This window comes from Oncorhynchus gorbuscha, linkage group LG18 (assembly GCF_021184085.1).
Source record: "Oncorhynchus gorbuscha isolate QuinsamMale2020 ecotype Even-year linkage group LG18, OgorEven_v1.0, whole genome shotgun sequence".
Lineage (NCBI taxonomy): Eukaryota > Metazoa > Chordata > Actinopteri > Salmoniformes > Salmonidae > Oncorhynchus > Oncorhynchus gorbuscha.
Genome location: NC_060190.1, coordinates 3,870,970 through 3,898,877, shown reverse-complemented (window position 1 = coordinate 3,898,877; position 27,908 = coordinate 3,870,970). Strand labels below are relative to the sequence as shown.

Genomic DNA, 27,908 nt, shown 5'->3' with positions numbered 1-27,908 from the left:
GCACCACCATGTGGAATGTGTGAGTATGTGTTTCTGAAAATAATAATACAATGACCATTATTATTGAGATTATTAAAACCATTTAAAGTAAACAACCAATCAATAAACTTGACTTTTATTCATTGCAAAGAACAATACGTTCTGTGTTAATTGAAAAGCTTCATTTACAATCAGTATAAAACCTATTAAACGTGGTCTTGGCACGTACATGTGTCTGTCTGTCTACTCTTTAACCTGTTCCCCCTGATTAGGGGCAGGTCGGCATTTATTGGCATGAATCTTGCCCTGGAGGCAGCTCTGTAGAGGGGTCACTAGCTGGCACAGCCACAAAGTCATCAAATATAACCACACTGCTGACCATAATACCTAACCTTAACCTGAAATTAAGACCAAGAAGCACATTTTGATTTCATGAATTTTTACGATATAGTAAATGACGACTATAATAATACCCTGTCACACCTTCCCAGTAGATGAAAAGCTGGTACTGCAGCAGTGATTTCAGCGACAGACAGTAGGAGCCCATTGTCTCTCCAATCCTGGTGCATTAAACTGGGTTTGCAGTTTCCCTCAGAGGATCTACACTACTGGAATAGATTCATATAGGTAAGGATCACTTTGTGGCAGGTGTCTCATCTTGGTCTGTTCACATGCGTTTGTGGATGTGGATCACTGTCTTGCAGTTGGGGCAGCGGTGTTCTACGTCCTGACAGGACTCAACACAGAACGGAAGACAAGAGAATATCATGCACCTAGAGAGAGGGGGGACAAAGAGAGAGAGGTGGGCGGTGGGGGGGGCAAAAAGAGAGAGAGAAAGGGGGAGGGGACAAAAGAGAGCAGAGAGGGGGGAGAGAGAGAGAGAGAGAGAGAGAGAGAGGGGGTGGGGGACAAAGAGAGAGAGAGAGAGAGGGGGGGACAAAGAGAGAGAGAGGATATTCAGTGTGTGAGAGAATAAAAGCTTCAACAACAAAAAAGCTGTGTATTCCTGTATGTACATGTGTGTCGCTCTGGATAAGAGCGTCTGCTAAATGACTTAAATGTAATGTAATGTATTCCTGTATGTACATGTGTATGTGTGTATTCCTGTATGTGCATGTGTATGTATGTATTCCTGTATGTGCATGTGTATGTGTGTATTCCTGTATGTGCATGTGTATGTGTGTATTCCTGTATGTGCATGTGTGTGTGTGTATTCCTGTATGTGCATGTGTATGTGTGTATTCCTGTATGTGCATGTGTATGTGTGTATTCCTGTATGTGCATGTGTGTGTGTATTCCTGTATGTGCATGTGTATGTGTGTATTCCTGTATGTGCATGTGTGTGTGTGTATTCCTGTATGTGCATGTGTATGTGTGTATTCCTGTATGTGCATGTGTATGTGTGTATTCCTGTATGTGCATGTGTGTGTGTGTGTATTCCTGTATGTGCATGTGTATGTGTGTATTCCTGTATGTGCATGTGTATGTGTGTATTCCTGTATGTGCATGTGTGTGTGTGTATTCCTGTATGTGCATGTGTATGTGTGTATTCCTGTATGTGCATGTGTATGTGTGTATTCCTGTATGTGCATGTGTATGTGTGTATTCCTGTATGTGCATGTGTATGTGTGTATTCCTGTATGTGCATGTGTGTGTGTGTATTCCTGTATGTGCATGTGTATGTGTGTATTCCTGTATGTGCATGTGTGTGTGTGTATTCCTGTATGTGCATGTGTATGTGTGTATTCCTGTATGTGCATGTGTATGTGTGTATTCCTGTATGTGCATGTGTGTATGTGTGTGTGTGTATTCCTGTATGTGCATGTGTGTGTGTGTGTATTCCTGTATGTGCATGTGTATGTGTGTATTCCTGTATGTGCATGTGTGTGTGTGTATTCCTGTATGTGCATGTGTATTCCTGTATGTGCATGTGTATGTGTGTATTCCTGTATGTGCATGTGTATGTGTGTATTCCTGTATGTGCATGTGTATGTGTGTCGGCCCGTGTGTGTGTCAACTCACAGGAAGCAGAAGAGGGCTCCAAAGATGAGCCAGGTGAACAGTCCAGGGGTGTGTGTGGTCTCTGTCAGAACCGGGACCTGACAGTGGGGACACGTTATCTGGCCGGGTGCGTCTCTTAGCAGCGGCTGCTGTACCACCACCTGGGTTACTGCAGAGGGAGGAGAATACTGGTTAGAACCAGATAGAACTGGTCAGAACCACCACCTGGGTTACTGTAGGGAGAGGAGAATACTGGTTAGAACCAGATAGAACTGGTCAGAACCACCACCTGGGTTACTGCAGAGGGAGGAGAATACTGGTTAGAACCAGATAGAACTGGTCAGAACCACCACCTGGGTTACTGCAGAGGGAGGAGAATACTGGTTAGAACCAGATAGAACTGGTCAGAACCACCACCTGGGTTACTGCAGAGGGAGGAGAATACAGGTACCAGATAGAACTGGTCAGAACCACCACCTGGGTTACTGCAGAGGGAGGAGAATACTGGTAAAGGTACCAGATAGATCTGGTCAGAACCACCACCTGGGTTACTGCAGAGGGAGGAGAATACTGGTTAGTACCAGATATAACTGATCAGAACCGGATAGAACAGGACAGAACCACCACCTGGGTTACCGATGAGGGAAGGAGGGAGGGAATACTGGCCAGAACCAGATAGAATCAGATATAACTGGATAGGACTGGACAGGACCATATAGAATCCCTTAGGATGAAGTAATACTATAGTAATACTGGATAGAACCATATAGAATCCCTTAGGATGGAGTAATACTATAGTAATACTATAGACCATATAGAATCCCTTAGGATGAAGTAATACTATAGTAATACTGGATAGGACCATATAGAATCCCTTAGGATGGAGTAATACTATAGTAATACTATAGACCATATAGAATCCCGTAGGATGGAGTAATACTATAGTAATACTATAGACCATATAGAATCCCTTGGGATGAAGTAATACTATAGTAATACTGGATAGGACCATATAGAATCCCTTAGGATGGAGTAATACTATAGTAATACTATAGACCATATAGAATCCCTTAGGATGGAGTAATACTATAGTAATACTGGACAGGACAGGAACATATATAACCCATTAGGATGGAGTAATACTATAGTAATACTGGCCTGGACAGGAACATGTATAACCCATTAGGATGGAGTAATACTATAGTAATACTGGCCTGGACAGGAACATGTATAACCCATTAGGATGGAGTAATACTATAGTAATACTGGACAGGACAGGAACATATATAACCCATTAGGATGGAGTAATACTATAGTAATACTGGACAGGACAGGAACATATATAACCCATTAGGATGGAGTAATACTATAGTAATACTGGCCTGGACAGGAACATATATAACCCATTAGGATGGAGTAATACTATAGTAATACTGGACAGGACAGGAACATATATAACCCATTAGGATGGAGTAATACTATAGTAATACTGGACAGGACAGGACCATATATAACCCATTAGGATGGAGTAATACTATAGAAATACTGAATAGAACTGGACAGGAACATATATAACCCATTAGGATGGAGTAATACTATAGTAATACTGGATAGGACAGGAACATATATTAACCATTAGGATGGAGTAATACTATAGTAATACTGGACAGGACAGGACAGGAACATATATAACCCATTAGGATGGAGTAATACTATAGTAATACTGGATAGGACAGGAACATATATTACCCATTAGGATGGAGTAATACTATAGTAATACTGGACTGGATAGGACAGGAACATATATAACCCATTAGGATGGAGTAATACTATAGTAATGCTGGATAGGACAGGAACATATATAACCCATTAGGATGGAGTAATACTATAGTAATACTGGACAGGACAGGACAGGAACATATATAACCCATTAGGATGGAGTAATACTATAGTAATACTGGACAGGACAGGACAGGACAGGAACATATATAACCCATTAGGATGGAGTAATACTATAGTAATACTGGCCTGGACAGGAACATATATAACCCATTAGGATGGAGTAATACTATAGTAATACTGGACAGGACAGGAACATATATAACCCATTAGGATGGAGTAATACTATAGTAATACTGGACAGGACAGGACAGGAACATATATAACCCATTAGGATGGAGTAATACTATAGTAATACTGGACAGGACAGGAACATATATAACCTATTAGGATGGAGTAATACTATAGTAATACTGGACAGGACAGGAACATATATAACCCATTAGGATGGAGTAATACTATAGTAATACTGGACAGGAACATATATAACCTATTAGGATGGAGTGATACTATAGTAATACTGGACAGGACAGGAACATATATAACCCATTAGGATGGAGTAATACTATAGTAATACTGGACAGGACAGGAACATATATAACCCATTAGGATGGAGTAATACTATAGTAATACTGGACAGGACAGGAACATATATAACCCATTAGGATGGAGTAATACTATAGTAATACTGGATAGAACAGGAACATATATAACCCATTAGGATCTGTAATACTATAGTAATACTGGATAGGACAGGAACATATATAACCCATTAGGATGGAGTAATACTATAGTAATACTGGACAGGACAGGAACATATATAACCCATTAGGATGGAGTAATACTATAGTAATACTGGACAGGACAGGACAGGACAGGAACATATATAACCCATTAGGATGGAGTAATACTATAGTAATACTGGACAGGACAGGATAGAACAGGAACATATATAACCCATTAGGATGGAGTAATACTATAGTAATACTGGACAGGACAGGAACATATATAACCCATTAGGATGGAGTAATACTATAGTAATACTGGACAGGACAGGAACATATATAACCCATTAGGATGGAGTAATACTATAGTAATACTGGACAGGACAGGAACATATATAACCCATTAGGATGGAGTAATACTATAGTAATACTGGATAGAACTGGACAGGACCATATATAACCCATTAGGATGGAGTAATACTATAGAAATACTGAATAGAACTGGACAGGAACATATATAACCCATTAGGATGGAGTAATACTATAGTAATACTGGACAGGACAGGACAGGAACATATATAACCCATTAGGATGGAGTAATACTATAGTAATACTGGACAGGACAGGAACATATATAACCCATTAGGATGGAGTAATACTATAGTAATACTGGATAGAACAGGAACATATATAACCCATTAGGATGGAGTAATACTATAGTAATACTGGACAGGACAGGAACATATATAACCCATTAGGATGGAGTAATACTATAGTAATACTGATAGGACAGGAACATATATTACCCATTAGGATGGAGTAATACCTAGTAATACTGGACTGGATAGGACAGGAACATATATAACCCATTAGGATGGAGTAATACCTAGTAATACTGGACAGGACAGGACAGGACAGGAACATATATAACCCATTAGGATGGAGTAATACTATAGTAATACTGGCCTGGACAGGAACATATATAACCCATTAGGATGGAGTAATACATAGTAATACTGACAGGACAGGAACATATATAACCCATTAGGATGGAGTAATACTATAGTAATACTGGACAGGACAGGACAGGAACATATATAACCCATTAGGATGGAGTAATACTATAGTAATACTGGACAGGACAGGAACATATATAACCTATTAGGATGGAGTAATACTATAGTAATACTGGACAGGACAGGAACATATATAACCCATTAGGATGGTGTAATATTAGTAATACTGACAGGAACATATATAACCTATTAGGATGGAGTAATACTATAGTAATACTGGACAGGACAGGAACATATATAACCCATTAGGATGGAGTAATACTATAGTAATACTGGAACATATATAACCCATTAGGATGGAGTAATACTATAGTAATACTGGACAGGACAGGAACATCCTGTATAACCCATTAGGATGGAGTAATACTATAGTAATACTGATAGAACAGGAACATATATAACCCATTAGGATGGAGTAATACTGTAATACTGGATGGACAGGAACATATATAACCCATTAGGATGGAGTAATACTATAGTAATACTGGACAGGACAGGAACATATATAACCCATTAGGATGGAGTAATACTATAGTAATACTGGACAGGACAGGACAGGACAGGAACATATATAACCCATTGATGGATGTGCTATAGTAATACTGGACAGGACAGGATAGAACAGGAATTTATATAACCTGTATTAGGATGGAGTAATACTATAGTAATACTGGCCTGACAGGAACATATATAACCCATTAGGATGGAGTAATACTATAGTAATACTGACAGGACAGGAACATATATAACCCATTAGGATGGAGTAATACTATAGTAATACTGACAGGACAGGAACATATATAACCCATTAGGATGGAGTAATACTATAGTAATACTGGACAGGACAGGAACATATATAACCCATTAGGATGGAGTAATACTATAGTAATACTGGACAGGACAGGAACATATATAACCCATTAGGATGGAGTAATACTATAGTAATACTGATAGAACTGGACAGGACCATATATAACCCATTAGGATGGAGTAATACTATAGAAATACTGAATAGAACTAGACAGGAACATATATAACCCATTAGGATGGAGTAATACTATAGTAATACTGGACAGGACAGGACAGGAACATATATAACCCATTAGGATGGAGTAATACTATAGTAATACTGGACAGGACAGGAACATATATAACCCATTAGGATGGAGTAATACTATAGTAATACTGGATAGAACAGGAACATATATAACCCATTAGGATGGAGTAATACTATAGTAATACTGGACAGGACAGGAACATATATAACCCATTAGGATGGAGTAATACTATAGTAATACTGGATAGGACAGGAACATATATTACCCATTAGGATGGAGTAATACTATAGTAATACTGGACTGGATAGGACAGGAACATATATAACCCATTAGGATGGAGTAATACTATAGTAATACTGGATAGGACAGGAACATATATAACCCATTAGGATGGAGTAATACTATAGTAATACTGACAGGACAGGAACATATATAACCCATTAGGATGGAGTAATACTATAGTAATACGATGGATAGGACAGGAACATATATTACCCATTAGGATGGAGTAATACTATAGTAATACTGGACTGGATAGGACAGGAACATATATAACCCATTAGGATGGAGTAATACTAGTAATACTGGATAGGACAGGAACATATATAACCCATTAGGATGGAGTAATACTATAGTAATACTGGACAGGACAGGAACATATATAACCCATTAGGATGGAGTAATACTATAGTAATATTGGCCTGGACAGGAACATATATAACCCATTAGGATGGAGTAATACTATAGTAATACTGGACAGGACAGGACAGGACAGGAACATATATAACCCATTAGGATGGAGTAATACTATAGTAATACTGGCCTGGACAGGAACATATATAACCCATTAGGATGGAGTAATACTATAGTAATACTGGACAGGACAGGAACATATATAACCCATTAGGATGGAGTAATACTATAGTAATACTGGACAGGACAGGACAGGAACATATATAACCCATTAGGATGGAGTAATACTATAGTAATACTGGACAGGACAGGAACATATATAACCTATTAGGATGGAGTAATACTATAGTAATACTGGACAGGACAGAACATATATAACCCATTAGGATGGAGTAATACTATAGTAATACTGGACAGGAACATATATAACCTATTAGGATGGAGTAATACTATAGTAATACTGGACAGGACAGGAACATATATAACCCATTAGGATGGAGTAATACTATAGTAATACTGGACAGGACAGGAACATATATAACCCATTAGGATGGAGTAATACTATAGTAATACTGGACAGGACAGGAACATATATAACCCATTAGGATGGAGTAATACTATAGTAATACTGGATAGAACAGGAACATATATAACCCATTAGGATGGAGTAATACTATAGTAATACTGGATAGGACAGGAACATATATAACCCATTAGGATGGAGTAATACTATAGTAATACTGGACAGGACAGGAACATATATAACCCATTAGGATGGAGTAATACTATAGTAATACTGGACAGGACAGGACAGGACAGGAACATATATAACCCATTAGGATGGAGTAATACTATAGTAATACTGGACAGGACAGGATAGAACAGGAATTTATATAACCCATTAGGATGGAGTAATACTATAGTAATACTGGCCTGGACAGGAACATATATAACCCATTAGGATGGAGTAATACTATAGTAATACTGGACAGGACAGGAACATATATAACCCATTAGGATGGAGTAATACTATAGTAATACTGGACAGGACAGGAACATATATAACCCATTAGGATGGAGTAATACTATAGTAATACTGGACAGGACAGGAACATATATAACCCATTAGGATGGAGTAATACTATAGTAATACTGGACAGGACAGGAACATATATAACCCATTAGGATGGAGTAATACTATAGTAATACTGGATAGAACTGGACAGGACCATATATAACCCATTAGGATGGAGTAATACTATAGAAATACTGAATAGAACTAGACAGGAACATATATAACCCTTAGGATGGAGTAATACTATAGTAATACTGGACAGGACAGGACAGGAACATATATAACCCATTAGGATGGAGTAATACTATAGTAATACTGGACAGGACAGGAACATATATAACCCATTAGGATGGAGTAATACTATAGTAATACTGGATAGGACAGGAACATATATAACCCATTAGGATGGAGTAATACTATAGTAATACTGGACAGGACAGGAACATATATAACCCATTAGGATGGAGTAATACTATAGTAATACTGGATAGGACAGGAACATATATTACCCATTAGGATGGAGTAATACTATAGTAATACTGGACTGGATAGGACAGGAACATATATAACCCATTAGGATGGAGTAATACTATAGTAATACTGGATAGGACAGGAACATATATAACCCATTAGGATGGAGTAATACTATAGTAATACTGGACAGGACAGGAACATATATAACCCATTAGGATGGAGTAATACTATAGTAATACTGGCCTGGACAGGAACATATATAACCCATTAGGATGGAGTAATACTATAGTAATACTGGACAGGACAGGAACATATATAACCCATTAGGATGGAGTAATACTATAGTAATACTGGACAGGACAGGAACATATATAACCCATTAGGATGGAGTAATACTATAGTAATACTGGATAGAACAGGAACATATATTACCCATTAGGATGGAGTAATACTATAGTAATACTGGACAGGACAGGAACATATATTACCCATTAGGATGGAGTAATACTATAGTAATACTGGACTAGAACTGGACAGGAACATATATAACCCATTAGGATGGAGTAATACTATAGTAATACTGAATAGGAACATATATAACCCATTAGGATGGAACTATAGTAATACTGGACCAGGACAGGACAGGAAATATATAACCCATTAGGATGGAGTAATACTATAGTATACTGGCCTGGACAGGAACATATATAACCCATTAGATGGAGTAATACTATAGTAATACTGGACAGGACAGGACAGGACAGGAACATATATAACCCATTAGGATGGAGTAATACTATAGTAATACTGGATAGGACAGGAACATATATAACCCATTAGGATGGAGTAATACTATAGTAATACTGGACAGGACAGGAACATATATAACCCATTAGGATGGAGTAATACTATAGTAATACTGGCCTGGACAGGAACATATATAACCCATTAGGATGGAGTAATACTATAGAAATACTGAATAGAACTGGACAGGAACATATATAACCCATTAGGATGGAGTAATACTATAGTAATACTGGACAGGACAGGAACATATATAACCCATTAGGATGGAGTAATACTATAGTAATACTGGATAGAACTGGACAGGACCATATATAACCCATTAGGATGGAGTAATACTATAGAAATACTGAATAGAACTGGACAGGAACATATATAACCCATTAGGATGGAGTAATACTATAGTAATACTGGACAGGACAGGACAGGAACATATATAACCCATTAGGATGGAGTAATACTATAGTAATACTGGACAGGGGCTGTCTGGGGCTGCCTGTGGGACGGGTATCTGGGGCTGCCTGTGGGACGGGTATCTGGATCTGCCTGTGGGACGGGTATCTGGATCTGCCTGTGAGACGGGTATCTGGGGCTGCCTGTGGGACGGGTATCTGGGGCTGCCTGTGGGACGGGTATCTGGGGCTGCCTGTGGGACAGGTATCTGGGGCTGCCTGTGGGACGGGTATCTGGGGCCGCTCCACTGCCCCGTTCCATCACCAGATGGGAGGAGGATCTGAGGCTGCCTGGGCATCCTCCCCCCTCGCCAGCAGATTAACCATGTGGCGCCACCTCACCACCTTCTCAACAACATCCACTCTGTATAAGAGAGGAGCTGTAGTGGTGACCACCACTCCTGGTGTTCATTTGTTATTCCTTGAGAAGTCCCTGACCCGGACGGGCGATCCAGTACTGAATACTTCCCTGAGATGCTCAGTTGTTGTTGCGGAGTTTGCAGTGTGGACTGGACAAGAACATCTACCCAAGGAAAGGCCCTAAAGCAGCACAAAGGCCCTAAAGCAGGATTTCTGTCCTCCACCAAGAGTTTGTTTCTCCTTTTAAAATATGTCTGCAGCTCCTCCGTAGGACAGTGAACAAGCCATTGCTCCTGGACTAAGTGGCTGACGTTGGAGAGAAGAGGGTCTCTTACAGTCCATTTCTTCAGATGCCGATGATCTATTGGAGCTGTTTGGAGCTGCTTCAGCAAGTCTTTGGGCATGTCTGGAAGCCGCAGCTCGCTGAGACCATCAGCATTGGCAATGGAGGGGCCTGGTCTGTACAGCAACTCATATTGGTATTGAGCTAACATGAGGGTCTTTGGAGTTGTCCGGAGGCGGATGGGTGTATGTTCTTCAGCTCACCAAGGAGCCCTAACATGGGCTTCTGGTCCGTTTGGATGTTGATGTGGCGTCCGTGCGCATACTTGTAAGATTTCTTGCAGTGGGGTTAGGACAGAGGCCAGGTTAGGAAGACATTGGCCATAGTAGTTTAACTTTGCAAGGTAGGCTCATAGCTCACTCACATCCAGAGTTTGAAACCCATTGGTAAGGACTTTGTACCCCAAGTACTCCACTTCAGGGGCCAGGAAAACACACTTTGATTTCTTCAGGAGAAGCCCTGTGCTCTCCAGTCTTGACTATAATATAATAATAATATAATAATATAATCTATAATCTAATCTTTCAAGTTTCTTTTTGTTAGTGGTCTTCCTCCATGACACCGGTGATAAGGTTATCCTCCATCTATACAGTAGTGTGATGTTAACAGATTCTCCATTGTTCCTAGACAAATCACTCAGGCAGAGGAGACAATAAACGGAGGGCACGTGAACTAAAACAGCCCCTTGTCTGTGTTAATTCTAGCCACTTTGCAGGATTCTTCAGCCAGCACCAACTGCTGGTATGCGTGAGACATTGGCAGCTTGGAAAAGCATGTCCCACCAAATAGCTTTGTGAATATCTCCTCTATCGTTGGCAGTGGGTGCTGGTCCAGCCTGGAAGCTACATTGGCGGTTAGCTTGTAATCTCCACAAATCCTGATATTTCCATCAGGCTTCATTACTGGAACAATGGGGGCAGCCCACTCAGAGTAAGAGATTGGTTAGAGTATTCCAGTGGTTTGGAGCCTGTCGAGCTCTGCCTCGACCTTCTGTTGTAGTGCGAAAGGCTCTTGGTGGGCTTTTTCAGAAGCGTGGTCAAACGGATTGGTCCACCTGAATTTGCACTACAGTCTCTTTTCATTTTATAAGTTTGTTAATTGTTCCCTCTGTCCTTACCAGTCTCCCAGTCCCTGCCACTGAAAAGCATCCCCATAGAATTATGCTGCCATCACCATGCTTCACGGTAGGGATGGTGTTAGATGGGTGAAGGCACTTTGCATTCAGGCCAAAGAGTTCCATTTTTGTTTCATCAGACCACAGAATCTTTTACCTGTTCTCAGTCTTTCACATGTCTTCTTGCAAACGCCAGACGTGCTGTCATGTGCCTTTTCTCAGGAGTGGCTTGTCTGGCCACTCTCCCATAAAGCCCAGATTGGTGAAGTGGTGTAGAGACTGTTGTCCTTCTGGCAGGTTCTCCCATCTCAGCCAAAGAACTCTATAGTTCTGTCAGAGTGGTCATTGGGTTCTTGGTCACCTCCATGACCAAGGTCCTTCTTGCCTGCTCAGTTTTGTCGGATAGTCAGCTCTAGGCAGAGTCTGGCTATTTCCATATTTTTCTATTTCTCAATGATGGAGGCCACTGTGCTCTTGGAAACTTTCAACATTCTAGAACTAGTTTTCTACTCTTCCCCAGATATATGACTCATCACAATTCACTTTCAACATTCTAGAACTAGTTTTCTACTCTTCCCCAGATATATGACTCATCACAATTCACTTTCAACATTCTAGAACTAGTTTTCTACTCTTCCCCAGATATATGACTCATCACAATTCACTTTCAACATTCTAGAACTAGTTTTCTACTCTTCCCCAGATATATGACTCATCACAATTCTACCTCAGAGATCTACAGACAGTTCCTCAGACTTCATGGTATAGTTTCTGTCAACTGTGTGACATTATATAGACAGGTGTGTTTCTTTCTAAATCATGTCCAAACAATTGAATTGGGCACTGGTGGACTCCAATCAAGTTGTATTGACATCCCAAGGATGAACAAATGAAATTGGACATACCTGAGCTCAATTTGGAGTATCATAGCAAAGCCGTGTGAACACTTATGTAAATTAGTTACAGTGCCTTGCGAAAGTATTCGGCCCCCTCGACCTTTTGCCACATTTCAGGCTTCAAACATAAAGATATAAACGTTGAGATATCAGCTGATGTACGAAGGGCTATATAAATACATTTGATTTGATTTGATTTTGATTTGATCTGGCACAGTTAACCTGGCTTTGTTTACTTCACTCACAAACTCGCTAGCTAGCCGTCAAAACCGAGACTCTGTCTTCACAACGTTGTGTCTACAGTCTGCTGGTCGGAAGGGACTGTAACCCTGAATCATCAGACAAATTACTTTTGTTATTGTGAGAATTTAGAAAAATTATTGAAAATATAATTTCATTTTTAATTTGGCTTTTCATAACAGCTATTTTGATTAAATATCACATCACTGTGTGTGTGTGTGTGTGTGTGTGTGTGTGTGTGTGTGTGTGTGTGTGTGTGTGTGTGTGTGTGTGTGTGTGTGTGTGTGTGTGTGTGTGTGTGTGTGTGTGTGTGTGTGTGTGACTCACCCCCAGGGGTGTTTCTAGGTTGTGCCATGCTGTATTGGGGAGGTGGTGGGTACATGCCAGCTTGGGGACCTGATAAATAAGGGATAGATAAATACATCAATAAATTAATTGAACAGAAACCATCTTGCATAATGTACCACAACCCAGGGATACAGAGTGGTTGGCCAGCATAATGTACCACAACCCAGGAATACAGAGTGGTTGGCCAGCATAATGTACCACAACCCAGGGATACAGAGTGGTTGGCCAGCATAATGTACCACAACCCAGGGATACAGAGTGGTTGGCCAGCATAAATCAAATCAAATCAAATCAAATCAAATTTTATTTGTCACATACACATGGTTAGCAGATGTTAATGCGAGTGTAGCGAAATGCTTGTGCTTCTAGTTCCGACAATGCAGTGATAACCAACAAGTAATCTAACTAACAATTCCAAAACTACTGTCTTATACACAGTGTAAGGGGATAAGGAACATGTACATAAGGATATATGAATGAGTGATGGTACAGAGCAGCATACAGTAGATGGTATCGAGTACAGTATATACATATGAGATGAGTGTGTAGACAAAGTAAACAAAGTGGCATAGTTAAAGTGGCTAGTGATACATGTGTTACATAAGGATGCAGTCGATGATGTAGAGTACAGTATATACATATGCATATGAGATGAATAATGTAGGGTAAGTAACATTATATAAGGTAGCATTGTTTAAAGTGGCTAGTGATATATTTACATCATTTCCCATCAATTCCCATTATTAAAATGGCTGAAGTTGGGTCAGTGTCAATGACAGTGTGTTGGCAGCAGCCACTCAGTGTTAGTGGTGGCTGTTTAACAGTCTGATGGCCTTGAGATAGAAGCTGTTTTTCAGTCTCTCGGTCCCAGCTTTGATGCACCTGTACTGACCTCGCCTTCTGGATGATAGCGGGGTGAACAGGCAGTGGTTCGGGTGGTTGATGTCCTTGATGATCTTTATGGCCTTCCTGTAACAACGGGTGGTGTAGGTGTCCTGGAGGGCAGGTAGTTTGCCCCCGGTGATGCGTTGTGCAGTCCTCACTACCCTCTGGAGAGCCTTACGGTTGAGGGCGGAGCAGTTGCCGTACCAGGCGGTGATACAGCCCGCCAGGATGCTCTCGATTGTGCATCTGTAGAAGTTTGTGAGTGCTTTTGGTGACAAGCCGAATTTCTTCAGCCTCCTGAGGTTGAATAGGCGCTGCTGCGCCTTCTTCACGACGCTGTCAGTGTGAGTGGACCAATTCAGTTTGTCTGTGATGTGTATGCCGAGGAACATAAAACTAGCTACCCTCTCCACTACTGTTCCATCGATGTGGATAGGGGGGGTGTTCCCTCTGCTGTTTCCTGAAGTCCACAATCATCTCCTTAGTTTTGTTGACGTTGAGTGTGAGGTTATTTTCCTGACACCACACTCCGAGGGCCCTCACCTCCTCCCTGTAGGCCGTCTCGTCGTTGTTGGTAATCAAGCCTACCACTGTTGTGTCGTCCTCAAACTTGATGATTAAGTTGGAGGCGTGCGTGGCCACGCAGTCGTGGGTGAACAGGGAGTACAGGAGAGGGCTCAGAACACACCCTTGTGGGGCCCCCCGTGTTGAGGATCAGCGGGGAGGAGATGTTGTTGCCTACCCTCACCACCTGGGGGCGGCCCGTCAGGAAGTCCAGTACCCAGTTGCACAGGGCGGGGTCGAGACCCAGGGTCTCAAGCTTGATGACGAGCTTGGAGGGTACTATGGTGTTGAATGCCGAGCTGTAGTCGATGAACAGCATTCTCACATAGGTATTCCTCTTGTCCAGGTGGGTTAGGGCAGTGTGCAGTGTGGTTGAGATTGCATCGTCTGTGGACCTATTTGGGCGGTAAGCAAATTGGAGTGGGTCTAGGGTGTCAGGTAGGGTGGAGGTGATATGGTCCTTGACTAGTCTCTCAAAGCACTTCATGATGACGGAAGTGAGTGCTACGGGGCGGTAGTCGTTTAGCTCAGTTACCTTAGCTTTCTTGGGAACAGGAACAATGGTGGCCCTCTTGAAGCATGTGGGAACAGCAGACTGGTATAGGGATTGATTGAATATGTCCGTAAACACACTGGCCAGCTGGTCTGCGCATGCTCTGAGGGCGCGGCTGGGGATGCCGTCTGGGCCTGCAGCCTTGCGAGGGTTAACACGTTTAAATGTCTTACTCACCTCGGCTGCAGTGAAGGAGAGACCGCATGTTTCCGTTGCAGGCCGTGTCAGTGGCACTGTATTGTCCTCAAAGCGGGCAAAAAAGTTATTTAGTCTGCCTGGGAGCAAGACATCCTGGTCCGTGACTGGGCTGGATTTCATCTTGTAGTCCGTGATTGACTGTAGACCCTGCCACATGCCTCTTATGTCTGAGCCATTGAATTGAGATTCCACTTTGTCTCTGTACTGACGCTTAGCTTGTTTAATAGCCTTACGGAGGGAATAGCTGCACTGTTTGTATTCAGTCATGTTGCCAGACACCTTGCCCTGATTAAAAGCAGTGGTTCGCGCTTTCAGTTTCACGCGAATGCTGCCATCAATCCACGGTTTCTGGTTAGGGAATGTTTTTATCGTTGCTATGGGAACGACATCTTCGACGCACGTTCTAATGAACTCGCACACCGAATCAGCGTATTCGTCAATATTCCCATCTGACGCAATATGAAACATGTCCCAGTCCACGTGATGGAAGCAGTCTTGGAGTGTAGAGTCAGCTTGGTCTGACCAGCGTTGGACAGACCTCAGCGTGGGAGCCTCTTGTTTTAATTTCTGCCTGTAGGCAGGGATCAGCAAAATGGAGTCGTGGTCAGCTTTTCCGAAAGGGGGCGGGGCAGGGCCTTATATGCGTCGCGGAAGTTAGAGTAACAATGATCCAAGGTTTTACCACCCCTGGTTGCGCAATCGATATGCTGATAAAATTTAGGGAGTCTTGTTTTCAGATTGGCTTTGTTAAAATCCCCAGCTACAATGAATGCAGCCTCCGGATAAATGTTTTCCAGTTTGCAAAGAGTTAAATAAAGTTAGTTCAGAGCCATCGATGTGTCTGCTTGGGGGGGGATATATACGGCTGTGATTATAATCGAAGAGAATTCTCTTGGAAGATAATGCGGTCTACATTTGATTGTGAGGAATTCTAAATCAGGTGAACAGAAGGATTTGAGTTCCTGTATGTTTCCTTCATCACACCATGTCCCGTTAGTCATGAGGCATACGCCCCCGCCACTCTTCTTACCAGAGAGATGTTTGTTTCTGTCGGCGCGATGCGTGGAGAAACCCGTTGGCTGCACCGCCCTGGATAGCGTTTTCCCAGTAAGCCATGTCTCCGTAAAGCAAAGAACGTTGCAGTCTCTGATGTCCCTCTGGAATGCCACCCTTGCTCGGATTTCATCAACCTTGTTGTAATGTACCACAACCCAGGGATACAGAGTGGTTGGCCAGCATAATGTACCACAACCCAGGGATACAGAGTGGTTGGATAGCATAATGTACCACAACCCAGGGATACAGAGTGGTTGGCCAGCATAATGTACCACAACCCAGGGATACAGAGTGGTTGGCCAGCATAATGTACCACCACACAGGGATACAGAGTGGTTGGCCAGCATAATGTACCACAACCCAGGGATACAGAGTGGTTGGCCAGCATAATGTACCACAACCCAGGGATACAGAGTGGTTGGCCAGCATAATGTACCACAACCCAGGGATACAGAGTGGTTGGCCAGCATAATGTACCACAACCCAGGGATACAGAGTGGTTGGCCAGCATAATGTACCACAACCCAGGGATACAGAGTGGTTGGCCAGCATAATGTACCACAACCCAGGGATACAGAGTGGTTGGCCAGCATAATGTACCACCACACAGGGATACAGAGTTGTTGGACAGCATAATGTACCACAACCCAGGGATACAGAGTGGTTGGCCAGCGTAATGTACCACAACCCAGGGATACAGATTGGATGGCCAGCATTATGGAGACACAACCCCAGGGATACAGATTGGATGGCCAGCATTATGGAGACACAACCCCAGGGATACAGATTGGATGGCCAGCATTATGGAGACACAACCCCAGGGATACAGATTGGATGGCCAGCATTATGGGGACACAGCCCCAGGGATACAGATTGGATGGCCAGCATTATGGAGACACAAACCCAGGGATACAGATTGGTTGGTCAGCTTTATGGGACCACAAACCCAGGGATACAGATTGGATAGCCAGCATTATGGAGACACAAACCCAGGGATACAGATTGGATGGCCAGCATTATGGAGACACAAACCCAGGGATACAGATTGGATGGCCAGCATTATGGAGACACAACCCCAGGGATACAGATTGGATAGCCAGCATTATGGGGACACAACCCCAGGGATACAGATTGGATGGCCAGCATTATGGAGACACAAACCCAGGGATACAGATTGGTTGGTCAGCTTTATGGGACCACAAACCTAGGGATACAGATTGGATAGCCAGCATTATGGAGACACAAACCCAGGGATACAATGATGCTCATGACATCTATGGCTATCGTGACACACTTCCAAAACGCTTAATGAAAACACTATTGAAGGGAGATGCTGTCCAGTAACATTTTAATTTACATGAAGAGTAAGGGCTGGTTTCCTGAACCCAGAATAAACCTAGTCCTGGTCTGAAATGCTCAACGGAGAATCTCTATTGAAATAGCTATTTAGTCTAAGGCTTAAACTGTCCCTAAGAGTATCAGTGTAGATCTGGTCTCTCACCTCCCTGGAAGTCAGGCTGGGGGGGGTAGGCTCCACCCTTGTCACCTCCCTGGAAGCCAGGCTGGGGGGGGTAGGCTCCACCCCTGTCACCTCTCTGGAAGCCAGGCTGGGGGAGGTAGGCTGCACCCTTGTCACCTCCCTGTAAGCTGTAGGCCGCTGGGGGGCCGGGGTAGGAGGGAGCTGGGATGTGCTGGGGGGATCCATACTGACCTCTATACTGCTGACCATTCTCCATACTGTCGGTGTAGGGGAGTGTGGCCCTAGGTTGAAGACATCCAGGTTAACACAACATAATAATTTCATCCGGAAGCGTTTGAGAGAGAGAGAGAGAGAGAGGGGAGGGGAGAGATATAGATGGGGGGGGGGCACAGAGTTGAGAGAGGAGGGGGAAAAGATAAGTCAGGTGGAAGAGAGAGGGAGAGAGAGATAGGGGGAGCAGAGAGAGAGAGAGAGAGAGAGAGATAGGGGGAGCAGAGAGAGAGAGAGAGAGATAGGGGGAGCAGAGAGAGAGAGAGATAGGGGGAGCAGAGAGAGAGAGAGAGAGAGAGATAGGGGGAGCAGAGAGAGAGAGAGAGAGATAGAGGGAGCAGAGAGAGAGAGAGAGAGATAGGGGGAGCAGAGAGAGAGAGATAGGGGGAGCAGAGAGAGAGAGAGAGAGAGGGAGCAGAAAGAGAGAGAGAGAGATAGGGGGAGCAGAGAGAGAGAGAGATAGGGGGAGCAGAGAGAGAGAGAGAGAGAGATAGGGGGAGCAGAGAGAGAGAGAGAGAGATAGAGAGGGAGCAGAGAGAGAGAGAGAGAGATAGGGGGAGCAGAGAGAGAGAGAGAGATAGGGGAGCAGAGAGAGAGAGAGATAGGGGGAGCAGAGAGAGAGAGAGATAGGGGGAGCAGAGAGAGAGAGAGAGAGATAGAGGGAGCAGAGAGAGAGAGAGAGAGAGATGGGGGAGCAGAGAGAGAGAGAGAGATAGAGGGAGCAGAGAGAGAGAGAGAGATAGAGGGAGCAGAGAGAGAGAGAGATAGAGGGAGCAGAGAGAGCGAGAGATAGGAGGAGCAGAGAGAGAGAGATAGGGGAGCAGAGAGAGAGAGGGGGGGGGAGCAGAGGGGCGAGAGGTGAGTGAGGGAGAAAGAGAGGGGGAGCAGAGAGAGAGAGAGATAGGGGGAGCAGAGAGAGAGAGATAGGGGGAGAGAGAGAGAGAGAGATAGGGGGAGCAGAGAGAGAGAGATAGGGGAGCAGAGAGAGATAGGGGGGAGAGAGGGGCGAGAGATAGGGGGAGCAGAGAGAGAGATAGGGGGAGCAGAGAGAGAGAGATAGGGGGAGCAGAGAGGGCGAGAGGTGAGTGAGGGAGAAAGAGAGGGGGAGCAGAGAGAGAGAGAGGAAAGAGAGAGATAGGGGGAGCAGAGGGGAGAGATAGGGGAGCAGAGAGAGAGAGAGATAGGGGGAGCAGAGAGAGAGAGAGAGAGGGAGAGAGAGAGATAGGGGGAGCAGAGAGAGAGAGATAGGGGGAGCAGAGAGAGAGAGAGAGATAGGGGGAGCAGAGAGAGAGAGAGAGATAGGGAGCAGAGAGAGAGAGATAGAGGGAGCAGAGAGAGAGAGAGATAGAGGGAGCAGAGAGAGAGAGAGAGATAGAGGGAGAGAGAGAGAGAGAGAGAGATAGGGGAGAGAGAGAGAGAGAGATAGAGATAGATAGGGGAGCAGAGAGAGAGAGAGATAGGGGAGCAGAGAGAGAGAGAGAGATAGGGGGAGCAGAGAGAGAGAGAGAGATAGGGGGAGCAGAGAGAGAGAGAGAGATAGGGGGCAGCAGAGAGAGAGAGAGATAGGGGGAGCAGAGAGAGAGAGAGATAGGGGGAGCAGAGAGAGATAGGGGGAGCAGAGAGAGAGGAGGAGCAGAGAGAGAGAGATAGAGGGAGCAGAGAGAGAGAGAGATAGGGGGAGCAGAGAGAGAGAGAGAGATAGAGGGAGCAGAGAGAGAGAGAGAGGAGGAGAGAGAGAGCAGAGAGAGAGAGATAGAGGGAGCAGAGAGAGAGAGATAGGGGGAGAGAGAGAGAGAGAGAGATAGAGGGAGCAGAGAGAGAGATAGGGGGAGCAGAGAGAGAGAGATAGGGGGAGCAGAGAGAGAGAGAGAGATAGGGGGAGCAGAGAGAGAGGGGAGCAGAGAGAGAGATAGGGGGAGCAGAGGGGAGAGGTGAGTGAGGGAGAAAGAGAGGGGGAGCAGAGAGAGAGAGAGATAGGGGGAGCAGAGAGAGAGAGAGAGATAGGGGAGCAGAGAGAGAGAGAGAGAGAGAGAGATAGGGGAGCAGAGAGAGAGAGAGAGATAGAGGGAGCAGAGAGAGAGAGAGAGAGATAGGGGGAGCAGAGAGAGAGAGATAGGGGGGCAGGGAGAGAGAGAGAGGGAGCAGAAAGGAGAGAGAGAGATAGGGGGAGCAGAGAGAGAGATATAGGGGGAGCAGAGAGAGAGAGAGAGATAGGGGGAGCAGAGAGAGAGAGAGAGAGAGAGAGAGAGAGGGAGCAGAGAGAGAGAGAGAGAGATAGGGGGAGCAGGAGAGAGAGAGAGAGGGGGAGATAGAGAGAGAGAGATAGAAAGATAGAGAGCAGAGAGAGAGAGAGAGATAGGGGGAGCAGAGAGAGAGAGAGATAGGGGGAGCAGAGAGAGAGAGAGAGATAGGGGGAGCAGAGAGAGAGAGAGGGAGCAGAGAGAGAGAGAGAGATGGGGGAGCAGAGAGAGAGAGAGAGAGAGGGGAGCAGAGAGAGAGAGAGAGATAGGGGAGCAGAGAGAGAGAGAGATAGAGGGAGCAGAGAGAGAGAGATAGAGGGAGAGAGAGAGAGAGATAGGGGAGCAGAGAGAGAGAGAGGGGGAGCAGAGAGAGAGAGAGGGGAGCAGAGAGAGAGATAGGGGGAGCAGAGGGGCGAGAGGTGAGTGAGGGAGAAAGAGAGGGGGAGCAGAGAGAGAGAGAGATAGGGGGAGCAGAGAGAGAGAGATAGGGGGAGCAGAGAGAGAGAGATAGGGGGAGCAGAGAGAGAGAGAGATAGGGGAGCAGAGAGAGATAGGGGAGCAGAGGGGCGAGAGATAGGGGGAGCAGAGAGAGAGATAGGGGGAGCAGAGAGAGAGAGATAGGGGGAGCAGAGGGGCGAGAGGTGAGTGAGGGAGAAAGAGAGGGGGAGCAGAGAGAGAGAGAGAGAGAGAGAGCAGATAGATAGGGGGAGCAGAGGGGAGAGATAGGGGGAGCAGAGAGAGAGAGAGAAAGGGGGAGCAGAGAGAGAGAGATAGGGGGAGCAGAGAGAGAGAGAGAGATAGAGGGAGCAGAGAGAGAGAGTGATAGGGGAGCAGAGAGAGAGAGAGAGATAGGGGGAGCAGAGAGAGAGAGAGATAGGGGGAGCAGAGAGAGAGAGATAGAGGGAGCAGAGAGAGAGAGAGAGAGATAGGGGGAGCAGAGAGAGAGAGAGAGATAGAGGGAGCAGAGAGAGAGAGAGAGATAGAGGGAGCAGAGAGAGAGAGAGATAGAGGGAGCAGAGAGAGAGAGAGATAGGGGGAGCAGAGAGAGAGAGAGAGAGATAGAGGGAGCAGAGAGAGAGAGAGATAGGGGGAGCAGAGAGAGAGATAGGGGGAGCAGAGAGAGAGAGAGAGAGATAGGGGGAGCAGAGAGAGAGATAGGGGAGCAGAGAGAGAGATAGGGGGAGCAGAGGGGCGAGAGGTGAGTGAGGGAGAAAGAGAGGGGGAGCAGAGAGAGAGAGAGATAGGGGGAGCAGAGAGAGAAAGAGATAGGGGGAGCAGAGAGAGAGAGATAGGGGGAGCAGAGAGAGAGAGAGAGATAGGGGGAGCAGAGAGAGAGAGATAGGGGAGCAGAGAGAGAGATAGGGGGAGCAGAGGGGCGAGAGGTGAGTGAGGGAGAAAGAGAGGGGGAGCAGAGAGAGAGAGAGATAGGGGGAGCAGAGAGAGAGAGATAGGGGGAGCAGAGAGAGAGAGAGATAGGGGGAGCAGAGAGAGAGAGATAGGGGGAGCAGAGGGGCGAGAGGTGAGTGAGGGAGAAAGAGAGGGGGAGCAGAGAGAGAGAGAGAGAGAAAGAGAGAGATAGGGGGAGCAGAGGGGAGAGGTGAGGGAGTGAGAAAGAGAGGGGAAGAGGGAGGGAGAGGGGGGGGGCAACCAGTGAAGAACAAACACCATTGTAAATACAACCCATGTTTATTTATTTTCCCTTTTGTACTTTAACCATTTGCACATTTATTTATCTTTTGTATATTATCTACTTTACTTGCATTGGCAACGTTAACATATGTTTCCATGACAATAAAGCCCTTTGTATTGAATTAAATTGAAGGAGAGTGGTAGGGGAAAAAGAGAAGACAGGTGGGAGAGAGATAAAGGGAGCAGAGAGAAATAGGGAGATAGCGAACACAGTGTCAGAATCTCAATGGGGTCCTCTCTACTCTCTCTGCTCTCTCTCTCCTCTCCTCATTATCCTCCAATGGGTTTTGAGAAGGAGGCGAGGAGAGAGGACGCGAGGAGCATGCAATTGAGATTCTCCCAGTGAACGTCATTTATGACAGCACTATTACTAATAAACCTTCAGCAAACATCACATGATGTACCCAGCCCATGATCAGAACCATATAAGTGCTCTCTGTCCTTAAAGGGGACATATAGTTAACATCACCAGAACGTAACAGTTCTCTTGCAGAAAAAAAACATAAACTTGGTCCATGTTCAAAATCAATTCATTTGCAATGTACTATTAAATTAGTTGAAGTTAGTTAGAAAACCTTTAAGCGTCCCTCCACAATGACACATCAGCTGACAATACTAAATACAGTTTCTAATGCCATATTATGGACCAATCAGATGGAGTTTTGAGAAACCGTAGTCAGTCATAGGCAACCACAGTGCAGTATGTCATCTGGAATCAGCTATAATACATCACATGATCTAAACATAATTGATCTACGTGGTCTCCATGAGGAAACAGGTCTTCTGATCCCAATGGGACTTCCTGGTTCAATTAAGGTTCAATAAATAAATATAAATTCCAACTTCATGATTCATACTAACCTTGTACTATAAAACAATTAGTTTAATCTTTACTAACAGTGACCAGGTCAGTCTTGAGAACATATTTTAGAACAATCTGAACGTAATAAGGAAATGCAGAGGTTATATAACTCCTCTCTATCTATGGGTGTGTCCTAAATGGTCCCCTATTCCCTAGGTTCGGTTACATACAGTCGCGGCCAAAAGTTTTGAGAATGACACAAATATTACATTCACAAAGTCTTCTGCCTCAGTTTGTATGATGGCAATTTGCATATACTCCAGAATGTTATGAAGAGTGATCAGATGAATTGCAAAGTCCCTCTTTGCCATGAAAATGAACTGAATCCCCCAAAAACATTTCCACTACATTTCAGCCTTGCCACAAAAAGGCAAGCTGACATCATGTCAGTGATTCTCTCGTCAACACAGGTGTGAGTGTTGACGTGGACAAGGCTGGAGATCACTCTGTCATGCTGATTGAGTTCGAATAACAGACTGGAAGCTTCAAAAGGAGGGTGGTGCTTGAAATCATTGTTCTTCCTCTGTTAAACATGGTTGCCTGCAAGGAAACACGTGCTGTCATCATTGCTTTGCACAAAAAGGGCTTCAAAGTCAAGGATATTGCTGCCAGTAAGATTGCATCTAAATCAACCATTTATCGGATCATCAAGAACTTCAAGGAGAGCGGTTCAATTGTTGTGAAGAAGGCTTCCGGTCACCCAATAAAGTCCAGCAAGCACCAGGACTGTCTCCTAAAGTTGATTCAGCTGCGGAATCAGGATCGGGGCACCACCAGTACAGAGCTTGCTCAGGAATGGCAGCAGGCAGGTGTGAGTGCATCTGCACGCACAGTGAGGCGAAGACTTTTGGAGGATGGCCTGGTGTCAAGAAGGGCAGCAAAGAAGCCACTTCTCTCCAGGAAAAACATCAGGGACAGACTGATATTCTACTAAAGGTACAGGGATTGGACTGCTGAAGACTGGGGTAAAGTCATTTTCTCTGATGAATCCCCTTTCCGATTGTTTGGGGCATCCGGAAAAAAAGCTTGTCCGGAGAAGACAAGGTGAGCGCTACCATCAGTCCTGTGTCATTCCAACAGTAAAGCATCCTGAGACCATTCATGTGTGGGGTTGCTTCTCAGCTAAGGGAGTGGGCTCACTCACAATTTTGCCTAAGAACACAGCCATGAATAAAGAATGGTACCAACACATCCTCCAAGAGCAACTTCTCCCAACCATCCAGGAACGGTTTGGTGACGAACAATGCCTTTTCCAGCATGATGGAGCACCTTGCCATAAGGCAAAAGTGATAACTAAGTGGCTCGGGGAACAAAACATCGATATTTTGGGTCCATGGCCAGAACTCCCCAGGCCTTAATCCCATTTGAGAACGTGTGGTCCATCCTCAAGAGGCGGGTGGACAAACAAAACCACACAAATTCTGACAACCTCCAAGCATTGATTATGCAAGAATGGGCTGCCATCAGTTAGGATGTGGCCCAGAAGCTAATTTACAACATGGCAGGGCAGACTGCAGAGGTTTGAAAAAGAAGGGTCAACACTGCAAACATTGACTCTTTACATTAACTTCATGTAATTGTCAATAAAAGCCTTTGACACGTATGAAATGCTTGTAATTATACTTCAGTATTCCAAAGTAACATCTGACAAAAATATCTAAAGACACTGAAGCAGCAAACTTTGTGGAAATTAATATTTGTGTCATTCTCAAAACGTTTGGCCACGATTGTACACCGGATAGGCACAGTAATGTTTTACAGGGTCAGCCATGGCAGTACGGTGCCTCAGTACTGATCTGGCATCAGTTTTGCCTTTCAGAAAATCTGATTACATGGGCAGAAGGAACCTGGACCCATATCCAACAAGCTTCTCACAGTAGGAGTACTGATCTGGGATCTGTCCATGCAGTCCTATTCATTGCATGGACAGAGTGGCGCAGAGGTGTAAGGTACTGCATCATAGTGCTAGAGGCATCACTACAGACCCTGTTTGATCCTGGGCTGTAATCACATCCGGCCGTGATCGGGAGTCCCATAGGGCGACACACAATTGGCCCAGCATTGTCTGGCTTTGGCCGTGGTAGGCCGCCATTGTAAATAAGATTTTGTTCTTAACTGACCTGCCTACCGTTCTCTTTTCTTTCAGACAAACACAAATGCAGAACACATACCCAGCTCAGAACACCCTATCCCAGCCCACCTTACCCAGCTCAGAACACCCTATCCCAGCCCACCTTACCCAGCTCAGAACACCCTATCCCAGCCCACCTTACCCAGCTCAGAACACCCTATCCCAGCCCACCTTACCCAGCTCAGAACACCCTATCCCAGCCCACCTTACCCAGCTCAGAACACCCTATCCCAGCCCACCTTACCCAGCTCAGAACACCCTATCCCAGCCCACCTTACCCAGCTCAGAACACCCTATCCCAGCCCACCTTACCCAGCTCAGAACACCCTATCCCAGCCCACCTTACCCAGCTCAGAACACCCTATCCCAGCCCACCTTACCCGGCTCAGAACACCCTATCCCAGCCCACCTTACCCAGCTCAGAAAACCCTATCCCAGCCCACCTTACCCAGCACAAAACACCCTATCCCAGCCTACCTTACTCAGCTCAGAACACCCTATCCCAGCCCACCTTACCCAGCTCAGAACACCCTATCCCAGCCCACCGTACCCAGCTCAGAACACCCTATTCCAGCTCAGAACACCCTATACCAGCCCACTTTACCCAGCTCAGAACACCCTATCCCAGCCCACCTTACCCAGCTCAGAACACCCTATCCCAGCCCACCTTACCCAGCACAAAACACCCTATCCCAGCCTACCTTACTCAGCTCAGAACACCCTATCCCAGCCCACCTTACCCAGCTCAGAACACCCTATCCCAGCCCACCATACCCAGCTCAGAACACCCTATTCCAGCTCAGAACACCCTATACCAGCCCACTTTACCCAGCTCAGAACACCCTATCCCAGCCCACCTTACCCAGCTCAGAACACCCTATCCCAGCCCACCTTACCCAGCTCAGAACACCCTATCCCAGCCCACCTTACCCAGCTCAGAACACCCTATCCCAGCCCACCTTACCCAGCTCAGAACACCCTATCCCAGCCCACCTTACCCAGCTCAGAACACCCTATCCCAGCCCACCTTACCCAGCTCAGAACACCCTATCCCAGCCACGAGCAGAACGACAGTCCCTTACCTGTCTGGAGCCCTGGAGGAGACGAGGTACTGTGGAGCTACAGATAAGAGCTGCAACTCCCTTAAGAGACAACGAAACTGAAGCACCGAGAGAGACAGACGAGAGAGAGAGAGAGAGCGAGAGGAAGAGAGGGAGTGTGATAGAGAGAGGAAGACACAATGGAAGGCACAATGTCTTTATTATTTTAGAATTTTTGCGAGTGTAATATTTACTGTTAATTTTTATTGTTTACTTCACTTTTGTTTATGATCTACTTCACTTTCTTTGGCAATGTAAACATGTGTTTCCCATGCCAATAAAGCCCCTTGAATTGAATGGAATTCATAGAGGGGGCGGGCTAAGCTGTTAGGGAGGAGTCAGGCAGATAAGGTAATAACTTCATCTGAAGTGACTGAATAGTGATGATGAGCAACACAAGCATGATGGAGAATAGGTCCGTATGTAACCGTCCCGCCCCTGTCCGCCCCCCGTCCCGCCCCCGCCCCGCCCCCGTTCCGCCCCCGTCCAGCCCTCCCTGGAAGCCTCTTCCCAACAGCTGAAGGTCCCAATCACGTTCTGTGTCTATTTACCTCTACTTTACACACGCATTGTTGTGGTCACCCTCCCTTCACCTTTCTCACTGTCAATCATTAGTGATAATTCTTCAAGTTTTACCAGTGAAATGTCAACAAGATCTCACAGTTTTACCAATTGGACTTCAGACTCTGACGTTTATCCACGTTTATCCAGACGTCACATTTCTAAGTTGCTCCAAACGAGCCACGGCCTGTTACACCCTGCTACCATCTAGAAGACGGAGACGAGACAGGTGCATCGAAGCTGGGGCTGAGAGACTTTATAAACAGCTTCTATCTCAAGGCCATCAGACTGTTAAACAGTCACCACTGCGCCCAGCTACCTGCCCTGCCCTGAACCTTAGACTGCTGCCCGATGTTTACATTTTACATGTTTACATACTGTTTTACACACACTGAGTGTTCAAAACATTAAGAACACCTGCTCTTTCCATGACATAGACTGACCAGGTGAATCCAGGTGAAAGCTATGATCCCTTATTGATGTCACCTGTTGAATCCAATGTAATCAGTGTGAAAGAAGGTGTTGCATTCTGGGTTCGACTTGGAACATTGTTATACTCAGAAATATAGGAACATTAGTTACAAAAGAGACACGATGGGTGGAGCCATGATGAAGCTTGGGAGGGGCTGAGTGCAGGGAACACGATGGGTGGAGCCATGATGAAGCTTGGGAGGGGCTGAGTGCAGGGTACACGATGGGTGGAGCCATAAGGAAGCTTGGGAGGGGCTGAGTGCAGGGAACACGATGGGTGGAGCCATAATGAAGCTTGGGAGGGGCTGAGTGCAGGGAACACGATGGGTGGAGCCATAATGAAGCTTGGGAGGGGCTGAGTGCAGGGTACA

General features: G+C 45.1%; 2 protein-coding genes across 2 annotated transcripts in view; one reads left to right on the top strand and one right to left on the bottom strand.

Annotated features, from left to right (window-relative positions):
• The window catches only part of exosc1 (exosome component 1), a 66,085-nt gene that overhangs the window by 30,228 nt on the left and 7,949 nt on the right, over nucleotides 1-27,908 (top strand). The window lies entirely within an intron of this gene.
• On the bottom strand, nucleotides 100-26,644 carry LOC124002801 (lipopolysaccharide-induced tumor necrosis factor-alpha factor homolog). Its single transcript, XM_046310540.1, has 5 exons — nucleotides 26,488-26,644; nucleotides 18,280-18,494; nucleotides 13,457-13,525; nucleotides 2,002-2,149; nucleotides 100-752 (listed from the first exon to the last, which is right to left on the bottom strand). Exons 2-5 carry the CDS (start codon nucleotides 18,467-18,469, stop codon nucleotides 647-649), a joined length of 513 nt encoding a protein of 170 aa, XP_046166496.1. The 5' UTR covers nucleotides 18,470-18,494; nucleotides 26,488-26,644; the 3' UTR covers nucleotides 100-646.